The 24,602-nt window shown below is 37.3% G+C and overlaps 2 protein-coding genes across 6 annotated transcripts in view; both read right to left on the bottom strand.

The window, feature by feature from the left end:
- drp2 (dystrophin related protein 2) overlaps positions 1–12,588 on the bottom strand; it is a 148,015-nt gene extending 135,427 nt beyond the window's left edge. For 4 of the 5 annotated variants that reach the window (XM_089134942.1, XM_039655185.2, XM_089134943.1 and 1 more), the window contains exon 1: positions 12,039–12,588. The gene's annotated coding sequence lies outside the window, so the exon portion shown is untranslated. The remainder of the gene's footprint in view (positions 1–12,038) is intronic. The other variant, XM_089134944.1, reaches the window with a different exon arrangement.
- A 642-nt stretch (positions 12,589–13,230) lies between these two features.
- cenpi (centromere protein I) lies at positions 13,231–23,865 on the bottom strand. The gene is made up of 20 exons (XM_039655184.2): positions 23,569–23,865; positions 23,182–23,319; positions 22,863–22,981; positions 22,313–22,420; positions 22,126–22,174; positions 21,954–22,000; positions 21,765–21,854; positions 21,554–21,685; positions 20,870–20,995; positions 19,552–19,672; positions 19,306–19,400; positions 18,951–19,068; positions 18,609–18,673; positions 17,653–17,762; positions 16,709–16,844; positions 16,409–16,533; positions 15,057–15,105; positions 14,344–14,562; positions 13,884–13,925; positions 13,231–13,772 (listed from the first exon to the last, which is right to left on the bottom strand). The coding sequence occupies exons 1-20, from the start codon at positions 23,729–23,731 to the stop codon at positions 13,638–13,640; spliced, it is 2,187 nt and encodes a 728-aa protein (XP_039511118.2). The 5' UTR covers positions 23,732–23,865; the 3' UTR covers positions 13,231–13,637.
- Positions 23,866–24,602: the final 737 nt, after the last annotated feature.

A 24,602-nucleotide genomic window follows, 5' to 3' on the forward strand; every position in this document is an offset into this window, starting at 1 on the left:
TGGGTACAGAAACCGTCATAAAGACCACTGTATACTGTGCTTTCACAAAAAAAAAGATGTAGAGACGGCCAAACATAGAAATTTGCTGAATGCCTTGGGCCATTAAGACAAATTAAAAGTAATGCACTGCAGTAGTCCGTTCTAATGCACTAATGTTATTGATTGCAAGTCATGGTTCCAGTTTGAGTCACAGTCCGTAACAATATCTTGCACTATAAGAGAGGAGAGTGCTGCAATATTTGAAAAACCAGCTCTAAAAGCCCATCCAAATGCTGGTCTAATGCAGTTTCCTCAACGACTGATGCATAATTGGATGTTTGTGGTGATATAAAAGTAGCTGTGTATAGAAGGTGATGAAATCATCAGAAAGCCAAAAAAACTTTTACTAAATATGATATAGTTATCTGCAACGTGATTATAATGAGGTTGGGGATTAAAGCATAGCTGGCACTAGGGGTTGCACAGACTAGTCGATATTAATCCTCTGCCATGACGCTTTAAACTCAACGTCGAGTCGTCGATTAGTCGCTGATCATGGCCTAGAAAGGGCGCAACAGGATACGAAATCTCTAAAGAGAGTTAGTTGACGTAGTTACTTTTAGTCAGTACAATGTCTGCTGGGGGACCATCAAATTAAAGTGTTAGCTAGCAGATATTAATAGACAGTCTAATTCCCTAATGACTGCTAATTGGCATGTACTTGCAAATTAATGAGAGTTAGTTGACATTTAGTTGCAAAGTTACTTAGTAGAATGTCTAAAATGGACTATCGAAATTAAGTATAAACATATAGTGTAAGCGTAAAAATATAAATATAAGATGGAAAAACTAATTAAAAATGTTGCTTTGATAATTAGTTGAAATAATATATGTTGAAGAACTAAAATTACTAAAACTTAATGACTGTGTGGGTGACTATGTTTCTCTCTCATCTGGTTCTTCCTCATAATTAAAAAGAGAGAGGTTGAATTATCCTTCTGCTCATAAAACATTCACTATTAGGCTAAGAGGTCTACTACCAATTTAGATGGAAAGGAATTTCAAGCTGAAGTCGTTACTCTATCTATACCCAGCACAGCGCTACAACAATCCATTACAAAATGACCCTTCACAGGCGATGAGTTCCATTGAACTCTGTTAGAGAGCTACATGGCAATTTATCTGTTCAATAAAATGCCTTACTCGCCAGCTATAATACTTAAAAATAAAAAAGCCATCTCCTAGTTGCTTTTCCAACATTTCAAATACCTCATTTCTCGTCGTCTCTGAAAAGCCAAGACAACTGTCATTGTCGTTTTATAATGTTTATCTTACGAGTTTATTAGGTTTGAGGGGCAACTCACACACCATACACACGTTAAAGTGGCCGGAGCAAAGTTTCTCTATTTACAGATATAACAATAATCGCACGAGCGAGTGACAAATCTACACATTTTTTTTGCGAAAACCATCCCATCCTGTCTAAAATATAAGAGACTTATAATAGGCTCACTATAGTGAATCAGAGTAAGACAAAAACATGTTTTGGAAGAAGGATTGATGATGTATTGACTTGTTTAAAGGTTATTAATTTTGAACAAAAAAAAAGTTATATAGCAAAAGTAATTATGAGCAGCCAACAAGACAACTGAACATGGCCAAGTCCCTGGACAGTGTAGGGGAGCGCGCGGGGCACAACCTAACGCGTTAAATGTAACAGACTTTTTACATAGTTCGTCAGGATCAAACCGGCCGTCTTTCCGCTATTTTTTTCTTGCTGCCAGAAGACGGTCTCCCGCGAATTCGCCGGAAGATTTGATTATATTTCGTGAAGATACTGGACAAAGAGTGATAGATTTTTTTCGGTATCTGGGTTGGATGTATACACTTCCAAATCTAACTTTATATTGCCTTAATCACTGTCTTGTTGGCTCAAACATAGCAACGTTTTGAAACATGTCAGCAATTCCTAGCGACTGTTAGCTAGGCCATTTTTAAAATATGTAATACTGCAGCGGGGTTAGTTGTAACAGCGTGTTACAACTAAGCCGCCAAGTGTACAATGATAATCAAATGAAAACGGAGCCACACAACTTTTCAGGTTTCATTTAACTTTGTTGGACTTTCACAAACAATGTTGGAAATTAAAATGTTTAAAATTTAGTGTACTATGAATGATAACTTGTTTATTTATTAAAAATATGGCCTGTTTTTAATGTAATAAACCCTTTAAATTTTTATTTTGAGCTCATTTGTATTATTATTACTGTTGTTATTATTATTAATAATAATAATTGTACATGCAGCTGCCACACACAAATCTAATTTAATTGCAATTGCAATATTTATAATTGTATTTATTATTATTTATTTCAAAACTGTGCAGCCCTTTTCTACGTCTCTATCCATGATATTGATCCACAATAGAAGGATGATTTGATGAGGGATGGATGTATGGATATACAGATGTACAAACAACATCAATCTATACAAATGAAATAGTACTGAATTATGTGTGTTACAACTAACAACTCTGTCTGTTACAATTAACCCCGCATATGGGGTAAGTTGAAACATTTGCACTTCTGTCACTTTCAGTCCAACTGTACGAAAATGGTAGGTCCTAGAAAAAAACTTTAAGTGTTCATTTGTAGCAGAGATGTGTATGTTGCTTGAGTAAAAAAAAATAATCTAACCTAATTATTTTTTAATTAATTGAGCCAAAACCAAAATGCGTTAGGTTGTGCCCTGCTCTCCCCTACTTGAGAATATAGACTATTTTGCAAGATGTAGCCTAAGCAACACTTCTCCAGAAACACTTCCTGTTTCAGTTTGTAAATGGTTTCTTTATTTCAAATGTAAAGAAAACATCTTAAAGATGTTTGTTTAACTTTTTGATTCAGTCGCATACGTTCTGTTGGTTGTATTTTATTCCAACGTTTATGTAGTGTTAAAAAAATGAAACAGGAAGTGCTCCTGGACCAGTGTTGTTTACGTCTCACAAAATGGTCTATAGTCAGCTTGTTGTACAACTGCAGTCCAAAGAAGGTCTAGGTATGACATTTTAAAATCAAACTGAACGATTAAGCATTCTTAACAGTCAAAACACAGCAGCCAACAACACCTCAGTCAACATCTTCGCTGTGTATAGTCACCATTATTATTATCTGTTCCATATTCAATCTGTCCTTTGACAGTCTTAAAGAAAATGAGAAGCTATAAATATTTATTCGAGGTGGTAACACTGCATTCTTCTCTAATCTCCCACAGCATGCCAGTTTGTCAGACCAAACAGGTTCTGACACGGGATGAAGAAATACTGCCGTTTTTCTCACTCAGCCACAGAAGTGTCAGCCTGATAGACTTTTCTGGATGCCTGATATCTTTTCAGAGCACGCATCTGTAATACTGAGACAGTGGTGTCCCACTCCATAAACAAGAGGGAAGATAAAAGAGAAAGAGTGACCAGGATTGAAGTGCAGTCACCAAATCGAACACTTACTCATCCTTTATTCAACTTTGTCCTTAAAGGACAGAGTTCACTACAGTTCTCTGGTACATTTAAAGGGGAAAACAAAACTTTGTTCTCAAGGCGTATCAGAATATTTGATTTATCTGGAGGTATTATAATAAGTCTTAAAGGGGCACATTTGTCTTTTTTTACTCTAAAAAAATGCTGGGTTGTTTTAACCCAATTTTGGGTAAAATATGGACAAACCCAGCCATTGGGTTATATTTTTAAATTCAATTTTTAACCCAATGGCTGGGTTTGTCCATATTTTACCCCAAATTGGGTTAAAACAACCCAGCATCTTTTTGAGTGCAGTTTTAAGTTTTTCTAAACCAGTACAACATTTCTTTTGTGGAACACCAAAAAAGATGTTTATTTGAATATCCACTATATTTAAAATATTCAGAAACCTTTCAAGAGCTTTGTGTGAAAAGCTTGTTTGTCAACTGTGGTCACCATTCACTTTCATGTTATGGAAATGAGCAGCATGGACATTGTGCATAAGTAACTCCATTTGGATTCCTCTGGGAAAAAAAGATTTTCATGTGGTTTCTTTCTTTTTTTTTCCCCTTTTTTGAAGACAAGGCATTTCAATAAAACTTCTTAGCAAATTTAACGGCATCAACTTGTTTTGTTACTGGGTGCAAGGATTCAAAGAGTAAACGTGTATCGGGAATGAATTATTTTTGTTTCCACTGAATGATCCAGCACGTTGTTAGCAAAGAATCATAAACATAGAGAAAATATAGAGATGGAAAAAATGAAAAACCTCAGTGTTCGTAGTAACTTTTTCAAACTGAATGACAGTGTTTTAGGCCAAACAGAAGAAAGAAGGAAACTGCCGTTTTATCAGTTTCACCCAACCCCCTGAAGCAAAACAACTTCGCATACAGTATATCTAATATCTTAAGTCTTTGGTACAGGTAAAAAAGCTGTTGACATAGTGTTACATTTTTAACCATAATGCTGTTTAGTATACAACCTACGAAACAATTTTCAGTGATAATCCCACTTTTACAATAACTGTTTTGTTAATAAACCTCTTTTTGCCCGTGGGCAAGGATACAAAAAGGATAAGAATAAGAAAAAGGATAAGAATTTTCTTTTCAACTTTCAAACACATTAAGTAACACAACTGTTTTCAGCATTAATAATATAAAACATTTTTTAAAGCTCCAAATCAGTATATTAGAATGATTTCATATGGGATAATGTGGAGTAGTGATGTTGAAAATTCATTCCATCACAAGAATATGCAATTTAGTAGAAAGTAGAAAAATGTTATTTTAAATTGTAATAATTTATTCTAAATAATAAACGTATTTAAAATAAATATTAATCAGCAGAGGATTTTATCCAAAGTGAATTGCAGAAATAATACAACGTGTGGTGGTAATAACTCATGACTTGCACTATATGGGTCTTTACCTACTCCACAGCACCCCCACAAAAGGGGGTTTCTTTTATTCTTTTCTTTTTTACATCAATTTCTCTTTCCCCATCCAATAAACAAACATACACACAGATTTGATATCACCACCTAAAATAATAACAGGCTTTCACAGGCATCACCTCTGCAGTTTTAGCATTCTGCAACTTGTGGAGACGTACTTTGTGTCCCGTTATCAATCCATATTAAGGCCATCTTCTGAGTTTCAGTCTAAGCTAGTTTTCGGGGGCCCTGCGCATGAGGCCATGCGGTACGAGGCAGTAAATAAAACACATAAATGTGCCACAGCAGACAACCAGCAGACACCAGCCCTTTCAATGTTAATAGGAGAGCATTGGTTACCCGAGTTTAAATAATGGCCTCCTGCTTCTATCTCTGGGGTCAGGTACCCTAGGTGGCTGGATTTATGGAGTTAGCAAATTGCTTTTCTATCCTCATTCTTTGCACCTCTTTCTGTCTGGTCATCCTTTCTTTTAACACAGCATGTGGATGATGGAAAGGAACAGGGGAGTGATTGGCCTGTTTTTTTCACTTCCAGAGAACAGGACGTGTCTCACGGCCAGGGGAAAGCACGGAAAGGTGCTTATCAAAGGCGAGACTCTGCTGACGCGTATCATTACAAAACCGTTTCTCACAGGACTAAAATGCTTTATTCCAGCGTAGTTGGAGATGAGGCCACCGCTGATGCTGCTGCCAGTCAAAAGTGATTGTGATGACCGAGTATGACTCTGCTTTTCAACTTACACAATTCAGAGCCATATTTGCCATAACCCTTGACTACTGGGTCATATCCTATCACAACTTTCCACAAGAGGTCATGTGATTGCAGGCAAAACATCAAAAGCCAGACGGGAGGAAAATAAGAATACCAATTTATATAACCTACATTATATGCTCTGTACAACTCACAAGACTAGAAGAAGCTAGACAGATGTGTTTATCACAGTATTGGCAAGGCACTGTATTGATATTCATCAAACATTCTAGTTAAGTATTCAGTATTGTTTTCTGCCTCGCAAGAACTGGCATTCCCTTCAGGATATACAAATCTAGTTATTTTTTTAAATATATTTGCCGTCATATACATTTATTTTATATCTATGTACCTTAGTCAGTGCCATTGTTTTGTCTCAAGTGAGGCACGTCTTAATTTAACTAATTTTTATGCCTGGCTCAATCTAAGCCTTGTCTGTGAAACCAAGGCCATTGAATTTTGATGCACAGTATCTGCAGAACCTTCAAAGCAAACTTTAAATAGTTTATAATTTATCTTTCACCGAATCTGTTGCCATACTCCTGACATTTTTAGATCCCTCTTCTAAGTGAGGCAAAAAAAAAAACAAGGTAAACTTCCCCCGATAATTCTTTGTGTAAGCCACCGTCTGAGCAAATAAATAATATCCAAAAGTATATGCTGATGATGTGCGTAGGGAAAACAAGATCACTAAGAAAATGAGTTACAAATAATGGCACACTGCACCAATAAATGGTCTTGTCAAAACTCATTTCAAAAAGTGTCATCAGACAACACTTGCTGTTCGTCACGTACACAATGACTACTTAAAGAGAGGAAATGGACATGCATGATCTGAGGAAAAAGAAAGGGTTGTGACAAAAGGAATACATTTTGAATGATTGGTAAATGCATTTTCAAATTACACAGAATAATTGAACATTCATGGTTCCCACATACTGAGACAAAATCATTTCCATTTTGAACAGTTCATGATTACTGCACTAGTATATTCAGGATATTTAATAGAGATTGCTATAAGTCAGGTACCACTCTTTTGAATTACAGTTTCAAACAAATTATATTAACTTGTGAACAAGCCTCCATGCCGAGCATAACTAGAGGAATTTACATTCACTCGCAATTTCGATGACTTTTCAAAAACTTTAAAGGGGTCATGAACTGGATTTTTTTATTTTATTATATTGTTGTCTGAGGTCAACTTATGGCATTCGCTTGGTTTTTGCATTCAAAAACATCAAAATGAATAGGTAATAGACCTTATTCAGAGCAGCGCCATGCATGACAGGAATGAAAGTGAGGCTGTGCGGGATAGTCTTACGGTGTTTCCAATGGCATCCGCTGTAAAAAGCTGAATAAAGCGGCTAGATTATTCACAATTTTCCACAGCTTACATTGTCGGGAGTTTTTTGTCAACTGACATTTCTTTGAAAGATATTTTTCCAGTGTTTCATGAGCAGAACAACCCGAAAACACATTAAATAACAATACAGCCCATTGAAGAGATGCAAGTCTATCCCTCACAGCCTCGCTTTCATTCTCATTAAAAATCAAAGATGGCGCTGCCGTGAATAAGGCGTAAAGGCTATTTTCTACCCTAGTTTTTAGCCTAGCTCAAAAACACTCAATTTTTTATGGGCGTCTCGCACTGAAGACATGGAAGTAAACACCCACTGCTATGAGTGGATAACAGTTTTGCATATTATAATGAGTTTCAACTAACTCGGTGCACATGGGGGGAAATTCTTTTGAAAACATCGAATGTTGTAAAATGGCAACCAGAATGATTCACCCATACATGTTCGACCCAGAGTCGTGTGTGTTGTACCAGTCCTGTCAGATCCAAATATAGACGGCACAGCACCGTTCTTTAATCTTAATCTGTCTGCAAATCCAGTCTTGTTTACAAAACAATCCTCAGTGAAATGAAGCGAACAGACGGACAATGTTTTACCCTCATCACCCCCTGGAACGTCTTTAAAAATAAAGTTTATCCATGCAGTCGTATTGGAATCCAGAGGAAGCTTATGCAGCGACTGTCTTCTTCCACAACCAGGCACTGCAAAATATTTTGTATTGCTCGGTAGCTCGCTCCGGCTTGTCATCACGAGGTAGGCATGTTATTTAGCTATGCGTGTAATGCACGAATCAGTGGGCGATTATAGCCCGTATTCATCACTTTCAAATAAAGGCAGAAATACTTCAGCTGGGCAGTGGCATCACTTTTACCAGCTGGAACGTACATGTGATCAAGCGAGCTAAAGTATTCTCGCATTTGAAATCTCTGTCTGCTGATGTGATGTACTTACAGGAGACCCATATTAGGCCTACGAGAGAGAATATGCTTAAATGTAGCTGGGTTGGCCATATCTTTCAGTCCACATTCTCTAGCAAGACAAGAGGAGCTGCAATTTTAATCCTTAAGACAGTTTCTTTTTGACATGCTTCTACTTTGAATGATTTAAATGGTCGATATATATATATATATATATATATATATATATATATATTGGTAACTGGTTACATTTACTTTATTTCATGTTACACCTCTTAAAATATATGGAACTAACTTTGATGACCCTACTTTATTTGGTAAAATATTTAATTTACTGTCTGATTCTGTTGATTTGCATGTTATTTTAGGTGGTGGTTTTAACTGTGTGCTTGATAATGTTTTATTTACAGGTCAGCCCAAATAAGCAAGTTACCTTCTGCCCCCATAGTTTTAAATAACCTCATGTCCTCTATGAATCTTGTTGATAAATGGAGACTGATACACCCCACAGGTAGAGATTATTCTTTAAGTCTTTGTCTGAATAGATTATATTTTACTTGACTAAAAACTTATATCAAACGTGATCTCCTCAGACAATTACAACATCTTAATCTTTGATCATTCTCTGACTTCAGTGGTTCTTGGTCTTGGCCATAAGAGTAAACCATATTGCTGCCGTTTTCATCCTTCTCTACTCTCTGATGATTCGTTTTACTAATCTCAGATTTAGATATTAATGATAATTCTGAAGTCACTGACTCCACTTTATGGGAATCTTTTAAGACTGTGATTAGGGGTCATATAATCTTTTTTGAGTCTTCGGACAGACGAGCCAAACGGGCCTTGCAGAAATAGAAGAGGAACTATCTCCTATAGAATTTCCACTACCTTGCAGAATATGCTTACTATTTTATCAGGACAGGTATGGGAACAATTGTTGAGGATAAGACAAAAAAAAATTAAGTTAGGGGATAAGCCCCATAAATTGCTGGTGTGACAGCTGAGGAGTTTACAAGCAAATAAAGCCATACACAAAATAAAATCAAAAGCAGGGGATATGCTTGTGGATCCTAAAAATATAAATGATCGCTTTAGGGATTAGGGACATTTCTAATTGGCTAGGGCATTTGAATCTTCCTAAATTGAGTGACGCTGCCTGTGATGCTTTAAACTCTGAAATTACTATCCCAGAGATTGTTGATTCTATAAGATCTTTTATGGCATTGAATTATATAAAAAAAAAATATTATGGAAAGCTGGCTGCCCTTTTACTGAGGATGTTCACTCGTTCTCTTGAAACTCAAAAATTGCCTGACACATTATACAATGCTAATATTTCACTAATATTAAAAGAGGGTATAGGGATGAGACTGATCTTATAGACATATTGCATTACTTAACTCTGACATTCCAATTTTTACAAAATGATTAGCTATGGGTTAAATAAATACATATGGATCAAACTGGTTTTGTTCCTAATAGATTTTCATTTTTTTAATGTTAGAAGATTAATAAACATAATATACCATAAATATAAAAGAGGCTCTAAAGTGGCTGCTCTATGCTTAGACGCAGACAAGGCTTTTGATTAGGTGGGTTTGGTAGTCATTTTGTGTCATGGATTAACATTATATGTTGTTGTTGTTCTCTTTCTGTCAAATCCTGAGCAGTAAGTCCCTTAGCTGTTAGATCTTATGGAATCTTTTGGTACAGTCTATGGATCTACAATTAATTTCAGAAGAGTGAATTCATATATTTATGTGATATTGATACTGAATTCCTACAAAATCTCCCTTTCAAAATTACAGACAGACTTAAGTATCTTGGAGTTGTTTTGCCCAAAAACCCTAAATTCATTTTTAAGTTGTATTTTCTTCTGAATGTTTAGGATTTCAATAGACATTAACAAATGGAGAACTCTTCCTTTTTCTATGATGGGCCGTATAAACACTGTTAAAATGGTCTCTCTGCCTAGATTCTTGTATCTATTTCAAAACATTCCTATTTTTTGGACAAAGTCTTTTTTTCAAAACGTTAGATTCAATTATCCTGCCTTATATCTGGGGTTTTAAAGCTCACCGAATATCAAAAATACATTTAGGCCTACAGAAACCAAAGGATAAGGGTTGGCTAGGGTTATCTTCTTGCATTATTATTGGGCAGTGAATACAAGGGCCCTTGTTTATTGGAAGGAGTTGGGTTGCCATTGAAAAAAATGGTGTTATAAATACATTTCAGCTCCCGTATTACCTACATCTGATAGGGTGGATAACTTTATTGTTTCAAATCACTTGAAAAAAAATGGCACCAAATTAAGAAAGTCTGCAGATTACCTGACACTGCTATTTTCGCCCCAGTATACCGAAATCACACATTTCCTCCTTCTCTCTCAGATGCAACATTCAATATGGAGGCTGAATGGTATTGTTACCTTGAAGAATTTATACATTAACAAACATTTTGATTCTTTTTCTCAATTAAAATAGAAGTTTACTCTACCCACAACACACCAATGTTTTCAACATTTACAGATTAGAGATTATGTACACCATGCAGTGCCTACTTTGTTTCAGTGTTTTCTGAAGAAATTAGTTACTCTACACATTCTTTAAAAAAATGCTTGGGAGGAGGAATTGGCAGTAGCACCTCATTGCAGTACACGAGATCCAGGGGGCGGAGTTGGATCCAGATCTAAGGGGTGGAGATCGGTATAGGCTTAGGGATCAGAGGGCAGAGATGGGTAGGGTTAGGGATCGGGGGCAGAGATAAGTATGTATAGGTATAATAAAGGTGGGAGGAGTTGGATCTGGATCCAACTCCTCCCCCTGGATTTCATGTTCTGCACTGAGGACCTTCTAGGAATTGGATACACAAGTGTCGGAGCAGAGGTAAGACTTAGCAGGGTTTGTTCTTGCTCCATTAACTCCAGACATCAGTTAATTCAATTTAAGGTGATGCATAGATTGCACTTTTCAAATGATAAATTACATCAAATTTTCCCCACCGTTTCTCCTACATGTGACCGGTGTAAATCGGCAGAGGGCTCTCTTACCCATCTCTTTTGGACATGCCCTAAGCTTTACGAGTTTTGGTGGTTCTCTGACATGTATGGTTTTGTGGTCAACCCTGATCCAGAGGCCAATTATGCAACCAAAGAAAGAATGTCTCCTTCTGTTCTCTATTTCTTTATCAGACCATAATGTTTCTGTACAAAGCACTATTACTTATGGAATGATTATTGCTCAGAGCATCATTCTAAGACTCTGGAAATCAGATACTGTTCCTCAGTTCAAGACCTGGTTGACTCGCCTCACTGGGATACTCTACATGGAGAGAGTGCAGTATGGAATTATGAGTAACCTCGACACATTTTATAATATATGGCAACCAATTCTGGATCATTTAGTTTAACACTGACTCTGAACAGTAATGATTTCTCTGCCCTCTACTGAATTTTTGCTTGTGTTCTGAAACCCTTGTTGCTCTTATTTTTTTCCCTTTTCTATGTTCTTTATATATTATTGTTATTAATGGAAGATGATAGCCTATTAATAGTTATTCAAATTGTTTTTTTCTCCTGCTGATATTATCATTCATTGAGTTGTATATTTTGTATTTTGTTTACTTTCGCTCTTTTGCAAAATTTAAAATCACAATAAAATAGGCTACTTTAAGTACTAGCCTATTAAAAGAACGGATGAAACAGGAATACGTTTCAAAACCAGAACGTAGCCTATTACGTTAACATCCCAATTACATAGCATTTACTTAATAACCTCATAAAGTCACTGACAGATGAATGTCAAATAATTTAAGCATCACTTGCCAAATATTTTTTAGATCATCGGAAAATATAAACCAAGGTTTGCTGCACTGAACACGTCAACCGGCAAAACAAGATTAAAGATTGACAGTTAACAGGCCTAGCCTACACACGAGTTGGTATTGATAATAATCAGCCTAGTGCACATCACTAGAATAATTTATCGCGCGTCCCTAAATTGAAACAAAAAAGCTTTACAGTTCTAACAATCAACACACTTGTGAAGTACAGCAAATAGTGTCTTACCGTTTCTTTTGAAAGGTGAGAAAAAGCAAAAAAAAGCACTTCAGATTTCCATTTTCCACGGACGCTCAGATAAAAAGAGCAAAGCTGCGGGATGAGAGTGGAGTAGTGATGAACACAGTCGGCGGTGAGCAAATAATCTCATACATGAACTAGGACATCAGCCGAGCAAGGGAGATATCGCGTAGTTTTGGGCTCGTGGAATTCATCGTTTGAAGTTCTGCACCTGCCTCAATTCATGATAACGCATCAACTGTAATCCCGGAGTGCGCATATTCTTCATTCACTCCAGATGAAGTTTGCTGGACGGCATCGTGACGAGCTATCGCTGAAAATAGCACGGTCGAGAGAAGCGAAACATTGTCGCGAGGCATCTCCAGAGCCCGTCATAAACACGAAGATGTGTCACGTTGAGTTGAAGGAAGGCGCTCGCATCTATGAGACGAGCTGTACAACGGAAAGCCGTAGAGCTTTGCTCACACTACCATGATGCTGAGATTTCCTAGGATGCACTTGGACCAAGTTACCTAGGGAATGCTTAGTGTTCCTGTGGGAAACAATGGTCTTTATTGAATTTTAAAGGAGCAGCCTTTATAGCGAGAAGCATAATGTATATCCTTTGCTTTCAAACCACAAAGTCCAGTTTGAGGTTTTTGAACAAACCAACCTATTGAAAATTCTACAATTTTCTTTTTCATTTTTACAATTTAGGTCTTCATCAAATGGTGCAAATATGTGTGATCATCTTAAAATTCTCAGTACAATCAGGCTTTTTAAATGTTAAAAACAGACTTGTGTGATTTAATCTTAAAATAATACAACTAAATTGTACTTTGAGAAAAATATCATACAAAAGCTCAATCATTACAAATGAACAGGTCTCAAAACAAGTCCTGTCTCAAGTCCAGTGGATCCTGACATCAGTAGCACCTCATCCCAGGACATGAGATCCAGGGGGGCGGAGATGGGTAGGATTAGGGGTGGGGTTAAGGATTGGGTTGCAGATGGGGATGAGAGGGTGGAGATAGGTAGAATTAGGGGTGGGGCTAGGGATCAGGGGGCGGAGATGGGTAAGTATATGCAAGGTGGGAGGAGTTGGGTCTGGATCCAACTCCTCCCCCTGGATTTCGTGTACTGCAATGAGGACCATTTCCAAATGCCAACAAAACAACTTTGCAACACCTAATGCTACACCTAAGAGCAAAGGATTCATTTTAATGTGAGACCAGTGAACGATACATAGCCGCATCTGGTTTATAGGACTAATAAACAAGACTTTTCATCAATCTTTGACATTAGTTTTAAATCGCTATAAATATTGAGAATTGTACTCTAGATGGCATTTAACAGTCATAATCATTTTTTCCCAAATATTAAGGTTCATCGCAATGTTTTAGTTCTGTTTGCTGTGCACAAACGATACAAAAAAGGCTAAAAAATTTACACAACACTAGAAAAGACTAGAAAGTAACAAAATGGCCTGTAATGTACATTTAGTATTTACAACGATGCAAGTGGTTCTTTTCTGCCATCTTTCAGAGGATGATTATAAAATATATACATGTTTTATGAATCCCCTGACACCTGGACTTCCTGCCAGCATCAAGTCTGACTCGAGGGCTGCCGTTCATCTTGACAGCTGGAGCCGTGGCCAGTGTTGGTCTGAATAAAGTTGTTGAGGCCATCAAAGCCTTGATTAAAGAGAAACTCCATATACCAGTTCCAGTACTTCCCGGTCTGCAAACGAGAAGAACAGTTACTATGTATGACTGTGCTCCGAAATAAAATCTATGAGAGACACACATCAGAAAGGTTTTAAATAAAAAGATGATGATATAACATTAGTACCTTTATGGAACCAATATCCACATCCTTCCTCTCCGGCCAACACTGATAAAAAGAACATAAATATTCATTGTTCTCCTCCTGCTTTAAATCTCAGTAGTACACTGCTGAATGTTGCAGTCGGACCAAAAAAGGTACTTGTATTATTAAAGATGATGAAAACTCCAGTCTCACACAGCTTCCATGAATAATAAAATGTAATTTTATATTAATGGATCCTCTATAAAAGATACATTAATACCACATTAATCTTTGTCCAATCTTAAAGTTATTAGTGAAAAGAGGAGGCTGCCCTGTCCGCAGTAGTGACAAGGCTTTACACTTGATGCAATATAATCATCTAATTAGTGTGCACAGCTGAGTCCCATTTCTTCTCTCCAAAAGAGATGACAGTCAAGCATCACTGTACTAATATGAACTCTAGTGCTATTAAACGGCACTAGTGTGAGAATATCTCACTCACCCTCTGATGAAATTCGATGGCATAGCTGAAAAGTGCAGGGTGGTGGATGAGGTCGAAACGGCACCAGGGTTCTGCTACTTTAGTCAGAGCAATTAGATCCTTGTTGATCTCAAGGTCTGAACCAGGGATGCCCCACCAGGAATTCCACATGGAGTTCACCATGGCTTGGAGATTACGATTAAACTCCTTGTATGTGTTTCTGCTGATGTGGAAGGTTTGCTGTAATGTAAGAAGACATTAAACATGAAACTAAGTCATGAGCTGTCAGCTGTCAAAGTGTTTGTGGATAAAATAACATCTGGTGCCAGTAAGGGGATCTTTAAGATTTACACAGTGAGAAAAGAATCACCTTGTGAGTGAATTAAAACCTTTGCTCATATATTTTAAAGACATAAAATTGCAATGCTGTGATCAGATTATTTATCCATTTTATTCTCTGTAATGACAGTGCCATGCTCATATTTTGAGGCTTTTTTGTCACACTGGGATTCAATCATGAAATCTCTCTTCATCCCCAGCAGGTAAGGTGAAGATCACAGCAATAAATGGTAAATTCTTAAAATCACAGCTTGAAGGTCTTTTTAATTTGCCTATTATGAGTAAATTATTCAGACACAAAACCTCCAGCATACACAGAATTGGCTTTTCATGACTTTGTTCTGTGTTCTGTGTGTTTGCTGTGTTCGTTTTATGACACAGTATCCCCTAATTACCTCTCTCTGCTGCTCTTGTTTCTTAGCCAAGGTCAGATTCTTCCGGTACCTGAAAAAAATTATTTAAAAAAAAAAAACAGGATTGTATTAATAAAATCATCATATTATACCGAATTAATCATGTTAATAAAATGAGACCATTCAGGTTCAGTAGTTTGGGGTCAAATAATTAATAATTCAGCAAGGATGCATACAATTGATCAAAATTGATAGTAAAGAAAATTACATCGTTAAAAATGAACTTTCAATCCATCAAAGAAACATTTATCACAACGGTTTTCAGAAATTTTTGTTTTGAGCATCAAATCAGCATATTAGAATGATTTCTGAAGGATCGTGTGACACTGAAGACTTAAGTAATGAAAATTCAGCTGCCGTATCACTTCGAATGTTTTGGAATGTAGTCATGTGGGCAACATTCAAGTTTGTTTTTTGGTCCTTTTTGGAGCTTAGCAGTATCTAGTAACGCATCTCAATTTCTGTTACTTGATAAACCACAAAGTCATACATTTAGCATCAAGGTGATTTTCTGATGAACTATCACTTTAAGTCTTCACTGGAGCACTGAAAGGTTTGCGTGCCGAAGCAGATGAAAGGATCTTCATACTTCATTTCATCTATTGCTAACAGGCATCATGCCATGGCAATGTAATGCAATTGGAGGTTCAGGATGTTGCCCTCTTTTTAACCAGAAGCACACAGGTGTCCCACTACCATGGGAACTGCACATGCAATGAAGAGTAACTTACCCTCAAACGGCTCACTCATCCAAAAGTACAGAAAACTCTTACAGAAGATGCCTGTAATCTAGCATGGTCAGGCTAATATCAAGCAGAAAATATCCAGTAGGGCTGGGGTACACGATTATTAACTAAACGATTAGTTGGGCAATTATTTTATCGATTAGTCAACTAATCTAATGACTAATTGGACGACTAACATAAAGAATATTTTTCTGCTGCTCGAGCACGGACGGCGGCACGTCCGAATATGAACGACTTCAAGCCGAATCAGCCCGAGCTTGTTGGCCACGTCTCACGACACCGGCACCCATTTTGCGCGTATAAATTGCAAAGTTTTTTTTTTAGTTAAGGGTTTGTTTACTGTATGCGATTCATGGAAAGCACATTCACTTCTAGTTGTCTTTGTCCTCTATTCTGCCCTGTTTCGGTGTCTCACGTGTGTGTGTGTGGCAAGCTGTACCACTGGGAGTGGGAATGTGCAAAAAAAAAAAGAAAGAAAGAAGTGTCGACGCAAAAATATGTAGGACGCACTGCTACAGCACTAATATCCAGAATTGACCAGAGTGATAAAATGACCCACAAAGCTTATTAGAGCTCACAATATAGTACCTGTACATGATGTAGCCGAGTCGATCCACACTGATAGAGTCTGTGGCAAAGAGAGCTGGGTAGAACACACCAGCCGGAGGCATGATGACCAGAGGCAAGCTGTACTTCAGAAACATGTCACACACCTAGACATGACAAGAGACAAATATCTGCTTTAGCACAAAGTCATCAACATCAGTGTTTCTGGTGCTAAATCTACTCAAACAAATCAGCACATAGTGAAATTTGGGCAGGAACTGCCGTGGATGTACACTTTGCCAAGAATATCATCTTAATTAAGTTAATCATAGCTGAGTGTACCGTCTCATAGAACGCAAGTGTCTGGTTGAGCAGAAGAATGTGGCAGTTCTCCAGACGGAGTCCCTCAGACGCCAGCAGTCCTACAAAGCGCACCAGCTCCATAACGGAGTCCATGAAGCCAGACAAGGTCATAGTCCTAGAAAGGGGAGTGTATTATTCTTTCCACTCTTTTTATTTTTGAAAGCATACACAAAATAACATGTGAAAAACAGTTCCTGCTTGCAGAGTGAACTATATTTCTCCAAAAGAGAACAATAAATCAGCTTTAAATCACACCTAGTATACACCAGATGTGTCTTTGTGCTATGCTTGGAACTCACACAATTTACACCGCACAGAGACCCTGAGCGAAAAAGGGAATAATGGGTGTATCGTATTGATGCATGACACACCGGGGCAGTCAAACAAGGTTTTGCCCTTGATCATAATTTCTCCTTCAGCTGTGCACTTCAGTAATGAAATAAGAAAATAACCAAATCAGCAGTGAGAGAAAAGCAATACACGACAAGCGAGGGGAAAAAAATACACCACACTTCATTACACACCATCCCACAGAACACTTTCGGGGTAAACGAGGTTCAGACAGAGCCCGACCACAAGAGCAGTTCATTGATCTCTTTTAAATTTATAATATAAAAAGAGCCATAGTGGTAAACCTCAGGCAAGGCTTTTAAGAGTACAAATCACTGGAGTGAGGTCCTATTTCTTCACTCAGTATTAAAGTGCAAGACATATTTAAGAAAACAGCATTCACAACTTTTACAAATTTAACTTCTATAAAGCAACACATTTCCAAGAATATTCTGTTGGTAATAAGGGGAGAAAGTCCTTTTAATTTCCATTTTGAAAATCTTTTGATAATAACTGATAAATTGTGCAAAATAAGACTAGGGATTATTATTTTAAAATACATTTAATATTAAACATGGTTTTTGAATACTCACATGGTGCTGTTGCTGTTAAGACTGATATCCAAACCACCCTCCGATGCGCTGACAGAATGCCATGTCAGCCACTTCACCAGCATGCTATTCAGACATTCGATGACACTACACTGTGATGAGGACAATGAGAGAAAGGCACAGATAAGGGCAGGAAAAAAAAATTAAAACCTGTTTTCAACTGCAGCAAGATTAACCACAACACCACTCAAACATCACAGGAAGTGCAAAGATGCTAACCGTACATTCACACCGCCGCCAGCGAGAGCGGCAAAATTCGCTCTCGCCACCCTGCCAGCGACGCCGTGGAAAGATTTGTGGACGCTCTGATGTAGATCGCATGCATGATCTTTTTTAAAACTGTATTTAAAGGGGCCGCAAAGCAAACAAGCATGTCGATCGTTATTTTTGCAGAAAATTGATCGATGGAAATAACTTATAGTAACATGTTTGCTAATGAAATAAATTAAAAGCCATTTGTATGGTGTGGCTTTTTGTGTTAAGTGCTAATATAATTTGCATTCCCGCTGAAAAAGTGTTCTAGCAATCTTGCCAATGAATAGTGTTGCACGCCTTCTTATCAAAAGTCAAATGATCAACCTCCTCTATTTTGCTTGGGAACTAATGTGGTCAGACACAAAGATTACAGGACTGCATTCTCTGGAATTCTCTCAAACGGAGCACTTTACATTTCAATTGGTTGCCGCCGAATCGCGTCATTGCTTACTACCATGAAGTTGACCTGACTTCAACTCTCACCGCCGGCTCTCATTGAAAATTAATGACTTCCGGCCACTTTGACGCTCTCACCAGCGGCAGTGTGGCTTAAGAATTCAGACATGTCTAAACTGTTTGAACATTCATTGACATAATCTGGCTCGTGTAATACTCATGCTTAGCTCGATACAAAATATAGGAAGGAAGCAAATAAGAGTACATTTAAAAAACAACAAACAAACCTTGAAAAATACTGTGGAGGTAAAATAAAGTTGCTTCAGTGGCTCGAACAGAAGTTTATGCATGTCTACAGGCAAAGAAAAGAAACATTGTTCAAGTTATAGTTTTATGTACAGGACAAATAGAATTTTCTACCCTGACCAATAAAATGCTAAAAACAATAAAATATTATATCTATCTTCTTATCAATAAAGAATGTAAAAACACCATTAACATTTGGGAGTACTTGTCTGTGATATTGCTACTTACTTTCGTCCTAGTTGCTACAACTTTCACAAAACCAACAAATGCAAAGAATTTTTTTAAAGAACCCAGACTGTAACAAAGGTAATTGGGATACTTACAAAAGCTGGGCATCAAGGGAATGTCACTGAGAAGATCCAGGATCTGCGGCCGGAGCAGGGAGCCATCCCACACACTCAGGAACTTATAAAGGAAACTCTCCGTGCTGGAGAATCCCTCCTGAAAAAAAAAAAAAAATTTACAAACAAACCCTGTCAACATGGGACTGGAAGATTTAACAAGTAGGGAGATCATTCAGGAATTCACAAAAGAAATAAAGCAAAGCAGAAACAAATAATTGATAGATTTGTGGAATAAACTGCAACATGTTTATTCTCATGCAAACTCATCCAACTTTGAGGCTTTCGAGGTTAATTCCCTATTGGGTAATATATGTATTCTGTGGCTCGATCGTACCTGCAGGAACTGCTGTGAAAAGAGGATGGTACTCAGAAAGCGACAAGCTTCGGAAGTATTATCAGAAGTCCCATCCACAGGACATAGTAAAAACTCTGCCAAAAAAACAAACAAACATGAGAATTAACCATATTATGGTACTTTACTCATAAAACAGAACTTGCATTTTAAAAAATGGTGTTGGGAGTGACTACAGAACTTTACAAATGACTGAAAAGGTTTGGCATTACAGCATGAAAAATGTACCCTCTTGCAATGAGTGTCCAAGCCAAAAGTTAAGGCGCAGGAAGGCAGATTCATCCTGTACACAGTCCAGGTAGTGCAGAGCCAGCGCTGATCCCAGCAGCGAACCCATCTGGGCAGGCAGCTGAAAACGAGTTATGACTTCAGCATTAAGCAGCAAAATACTATGCAATGTGCATCCCCACAACATAGAGACAATATATCATATACAAGAGCTGTCAAAACAGCTGGTGGCAAATAACCAACCAATCCAGTCATACTTCTGGCTCCTTCAAGACCTGCACTGAAACCAACAATTTATACAACAGTTTAACATTCTGCCATGCTACATTCTCTCACTATTTCCAAAAACTGTAATTTGTGTCACTCTACGAACAGCTGCCTCTCAGTATGGGAATTCAGCAAATAATAAATTATTAAATCCAAGTGACAGATTGACAACAGACATGGCTGATTCTTTCTGTAATTAACGAGCAAATGTATCTTTCATCTGTGAAACGACTGGTTCTAATGATGGTGTTGACACAGTGAGAAAGAATAAATGAGCCTTCCCAATGGCCAAAACTGCCTTACATTTACATTTATGCATTTGGAAAATGCTTTTATCCAAAGCGACTAACTTTGAATTTCAAGATACACATTTTTATCAGGTCTTACTTTCCCTGGGAATCAAACTCATGACCTTGGCGTTGCAAGCGCCAACACTACTGTTTGAGCTACTGGAAAGCATTTTCATGACCCTTCCCTTTTGCAGACTGCAAAATCACTTAAAACGTGGTGCAGGAACACTGTGAAAAGGTTCATTTTGTCCAAAATAATGCAGAAACATCAACAGACCAATCTTTCAAAGAGATTTAATGAGCCTTATGTCAGTGGATCCACCAAGTAGACTGACAGAGATGCCAAGGTTTAAGTAAAATTTAATTTTACAGAGTTGTTTAATGTTCATCTGCAAAGTTGTCTGCTGTGAAATTTTGGGCAGTAATAAACCAATATTATAAGGTGGAAGTGCTTTAATGACGTGCTCTTTGATTAGTCTTGTGAAGGCTTAGCTCCACCAAGTGGCCAAACCACAGTAGTGCAGATCTTTGTTTACAAATCACATCAGGTGAACGCAATGTAAATAATATACAAAATTAGATTTTGTGTTTAACAATCCCAAGAAATCAGGATTCTGTTTTATTGCTACAGTCAATAAATCAATGCCAATCAACAACCCCAAAGCCTCATTTCAATGTCCAACACACCACTAGACCCAAAAAATACACCTCAGTTCAATAGATGATGCATATTGTGAGAAAGAAAAAGATATGTGCATTACCTCTATATTGTGAATGTTCTCCAGTAACTCTTTGAAGGAACGGAGCTCCTGCAGACGGAACACCTTCTTGCTGGAGTTCCTGTCGAACGCTGAGCTCAAGGGAGGTATCGCTAGATGATGTAGTTTCTATGAACATTAGGTAGTGAGAAACATTCATCTCAGAGACCGATTTACTTAATGTCCACCATTCCTATGATTTCACAGCATAACTTGTTATGCTGTTAAGGCTGGAATACACTAGACAACCTTTGCCAATCATATTTTGGGCCGCTGCAGTTGAAATTTCACAGAAAACTGCAATGTATGATGGGCACAGACTACATTTTTAAGACTTCAAACTATGATTCTGTTCAATCTGAGGTTTTATGTTTTGTTTGTTTAGTTTTTATGTATTTTGAGCTGATTGTAGAATATATTGTTACCATTTGTCATGCATCTACTAGCAACAAAGTGCATGTTTCTGTGCGAATTTGATGTTTGGGAATAATTGAAAGAATGGTAGTGCACAATCCTCAGTTGTTTAGTACTTGATACCCAGCTTTTATCTGTAAGCAGAGACAAAATAGAAGAATGTATGATGCCTATTGTTTTAAAATCTGTTAAGGTTGTGATGTATTCCAGCCTTTTGTTGACAAGTCAGAGTTCTGTGAAGCTCTTTACAGCATTACGCTGAAGACATATTACCCTCTTTCTGGAGGATTGCTTCTCTTTCACATCTAAGCTCAGGCTCTGGTCAACTAAAACAGCACCCTTATTTTTTCTCTGCACAGCACTCAGAGCCACTTTCCAGGTGGAGTTGTGATTCTTGAATCCAGTCTGGAGAACAAGAAAAATTGCAGTCTAAGAGTCTGAGACATTGTATTCTGCTGAAGAAAACAGTAATGAAAACACTAACCCTCACTCTTGCTGGAAGAGAGAGCATCACTAAATCAGGGCGGAACACTTTGTAGAGTACTAGAAGTTGTGTGAGAAATGGTTGTCTGCCCTTATAGAGAAACACAACGGAAAAAAAAAAACATTCTATAACACTGCAGTAAGTCTACATTTATAAAAATGGATATTGAGGCTTTTATTTTAATTGTACCATTTTGGCTTGGATATCCAAAAGTTTCCTGACTCTGTACGGGTGAACTATGGGGGGGGGGGGGGGGGGGGGGAACAGAAAAACAAGTTCACAATGATGTTCAAATAACATGCTTATGTTCTATTGTAGCATTCACATACATACAATTTAAGCTACTTAGCCGACAACTCACCATGTTCCCGCATTGTTAAAAGGTACAACAAGTGGCAAATAAAAGGGCACTGGAAGAAAAAAAATATATATCACATTAAATTAACACCGAAAAACTTATTGTAAAGAAATTATAAAACATATGCCAGTGGACTTGACTACATGGACATATTTTAAATTAAAATAAGAATTTGCAAAGCACTACCAACCAGATTTTCTTCAGTTACAAAACTGAAAATGAAGCCATAAATGGATCTTAAGTTGTCTTTGCAGTCAATCAGGTCAAAAACAGTGAGTACCCAACGGACAAAGAGAACCTAAAAAGAAAATATGTTACTAAGAGAGTGAACTAAAAGTGTCAAGTCACAATGAAATGAAAGTAATGACAGATCTTCCATATTGGCATACGTCAAAATGTACAGGATTTTGAAAAGAAAAATATAGGCTGGGGACTTGGTGCTATGCATCGGTTGTTGATTAGATTTTGAGATCTTAAAAATGTAAGCAGATGAATGTGAGTTTGTGTGAACTCCAATGATTGGAGAAGTCCTTTACGTCACCAGTGAGAAGTCTGTTGTTTCACCCGAAGACCAAGTTATGACATTTTGATTAAAATAATTAAATTAAACATGCACATGGATAACACATTCCATAAATGAATGCAATTAATTCATTCTCATTTCATGCAGAAAAAAATGCTAAAATTAAGTGGGCAGCCATTTCACCAATGACCAGGTCAGACCAATCATCAGCCCTTACCTGTGCATTTATTGGCATTTTCCCTACACATAGCCACGAAATGCCCTTCACGATGGCCTCCTGTGGCACCACTGTGGCAGGTATTAGAAACTTCAGCACTCGGGTACAGTTCGCAGTTCCTGTTGGATAAACTAAAGTTTATCATCTGTGTGATGATGAACCACTAAAGGCATTCAGCAGAATGAGGATGAGCAACTGACATTTGTGACTAATCTCATAGCTATAGTGTTTTTTAATGATGAACTCCTTCTCATGTTGAGCAAACAAATACAGGTAGCTGAAGAAATCCGTGTATGTCTGTCCTCCTGATTTATATTACCTGCATTTAGGCTCAAAGCCAAGTCCAGCAGCACTGTGATGACTTCCGGAGAAAGACCTTTACTGACCGATACTGTCTCCACGACCACTATATTCCTCTCCAGCTCATCATTGCCTCTGACTACGGTGCCAGCTTCCACTGTTACATACAATAATGAATGTAAATAGAGATTATAGCACTTTTAAGTAAGATGTGAAACAGCATCTGATGACTAACGTTAGACAGTCAATACAGAAACAAAATGTAAAAGTTTGAATTCGTCCTGAGTCGTTGGCAGATTTACTAAATAACGAAAAAATAAACGAATACATATTTTCTTACTGTTAAACTGTAAACCTCTAAACTGTTTTTGTAATACGTTTCTGTTATGTTTTCTGCTCCACTCACCCTGAGATAGATACTTCACCGCGAGAGAAAAGGGATCCGCCTCGCCTTTTCTTTTTTCTTTTTCTGCCAAACGCAGACTTCTGTTGCTCGCAGAGGAGGCGGATGAGTCTATTTCTCCGGAAGGTTCGGAGACTAACCCCGTAAGGTTAGATAAATCGGCCATTTTTTCGCTACATAATATTATTTATTTATTTCTCTCGTGTTTGTCTGCAGTCGCTTATTCAAACCATTCAAACCAAACGCCAAATCCGCCGCGACCGTTTGGGCATGCGCACTGGATCACTTCCTGTACAACAACCACGAGCGGAACAACCATAGACAGAAGGGAACCAGAGCCTGAAGGGAACAACTAGGCTACTCCAGAGCCATGAATACATGGCTCTGGGCTACTCCAATTTTACTAGTGTGTTCTAAAATATATGTTTGCTGTTCATTTTTTTTCTTTTAATCTGTAATTTATTTTAAAAATATTTTTTATTTAATCTGTATTATTAATTTAAAATGGTGAAGCATGTTTTCCGTTTTAAATGTAACGTTAAACTAGATTAACTTGTTAACAAGGGGTGTCTTTTGGCTCAGAAAATCTCTCTCTCTCAATTATTTTGTATATATAAATACACACATACATGTCTATATATTTAAGAAAAATATGTTATTTATATATAAAGTACAAATTATATTTACACAGTACATAAGCAGATATTTCTTAAATATAAACATGCGCGCGTGTGTGTATTTATATACAAAATAATTATACACAGTTCACACACATGTATTATGTAAACACAAACTTTTATTTTGGATGCGATTAATCGCGATTAATTGTTTCAAAGCCCTAATATTAACTGATACAATAATTGAAGCTAAACCAGATTACCACAAATTTGGCCAAACTGAGACACCAGTTTGTTAAATAACTTGAAAAGTAAAAAAAAATAGCTATCACAAAACATCTTAAAGAATAAAAAACACTAGTAGGGCTACTCTTTTACTGCCTTTTCATTTTTACCATTTTGCAGTCCATTGGCGCTGCT

Source organism: Pimephales promelas, chromosome 9, assembly GCF_988280905.1.
Source record: "Pimephales promelas chromosome 9, fPimPro1.hap1.1, whole genome shotgun sequence".
NCBI classification, from domain to species: Eukaryota; Metazoa; Chordata; class Actinopteri; order Cypriniformes; family Leuciscidae; genus Pimephales; species Pimephales promelas.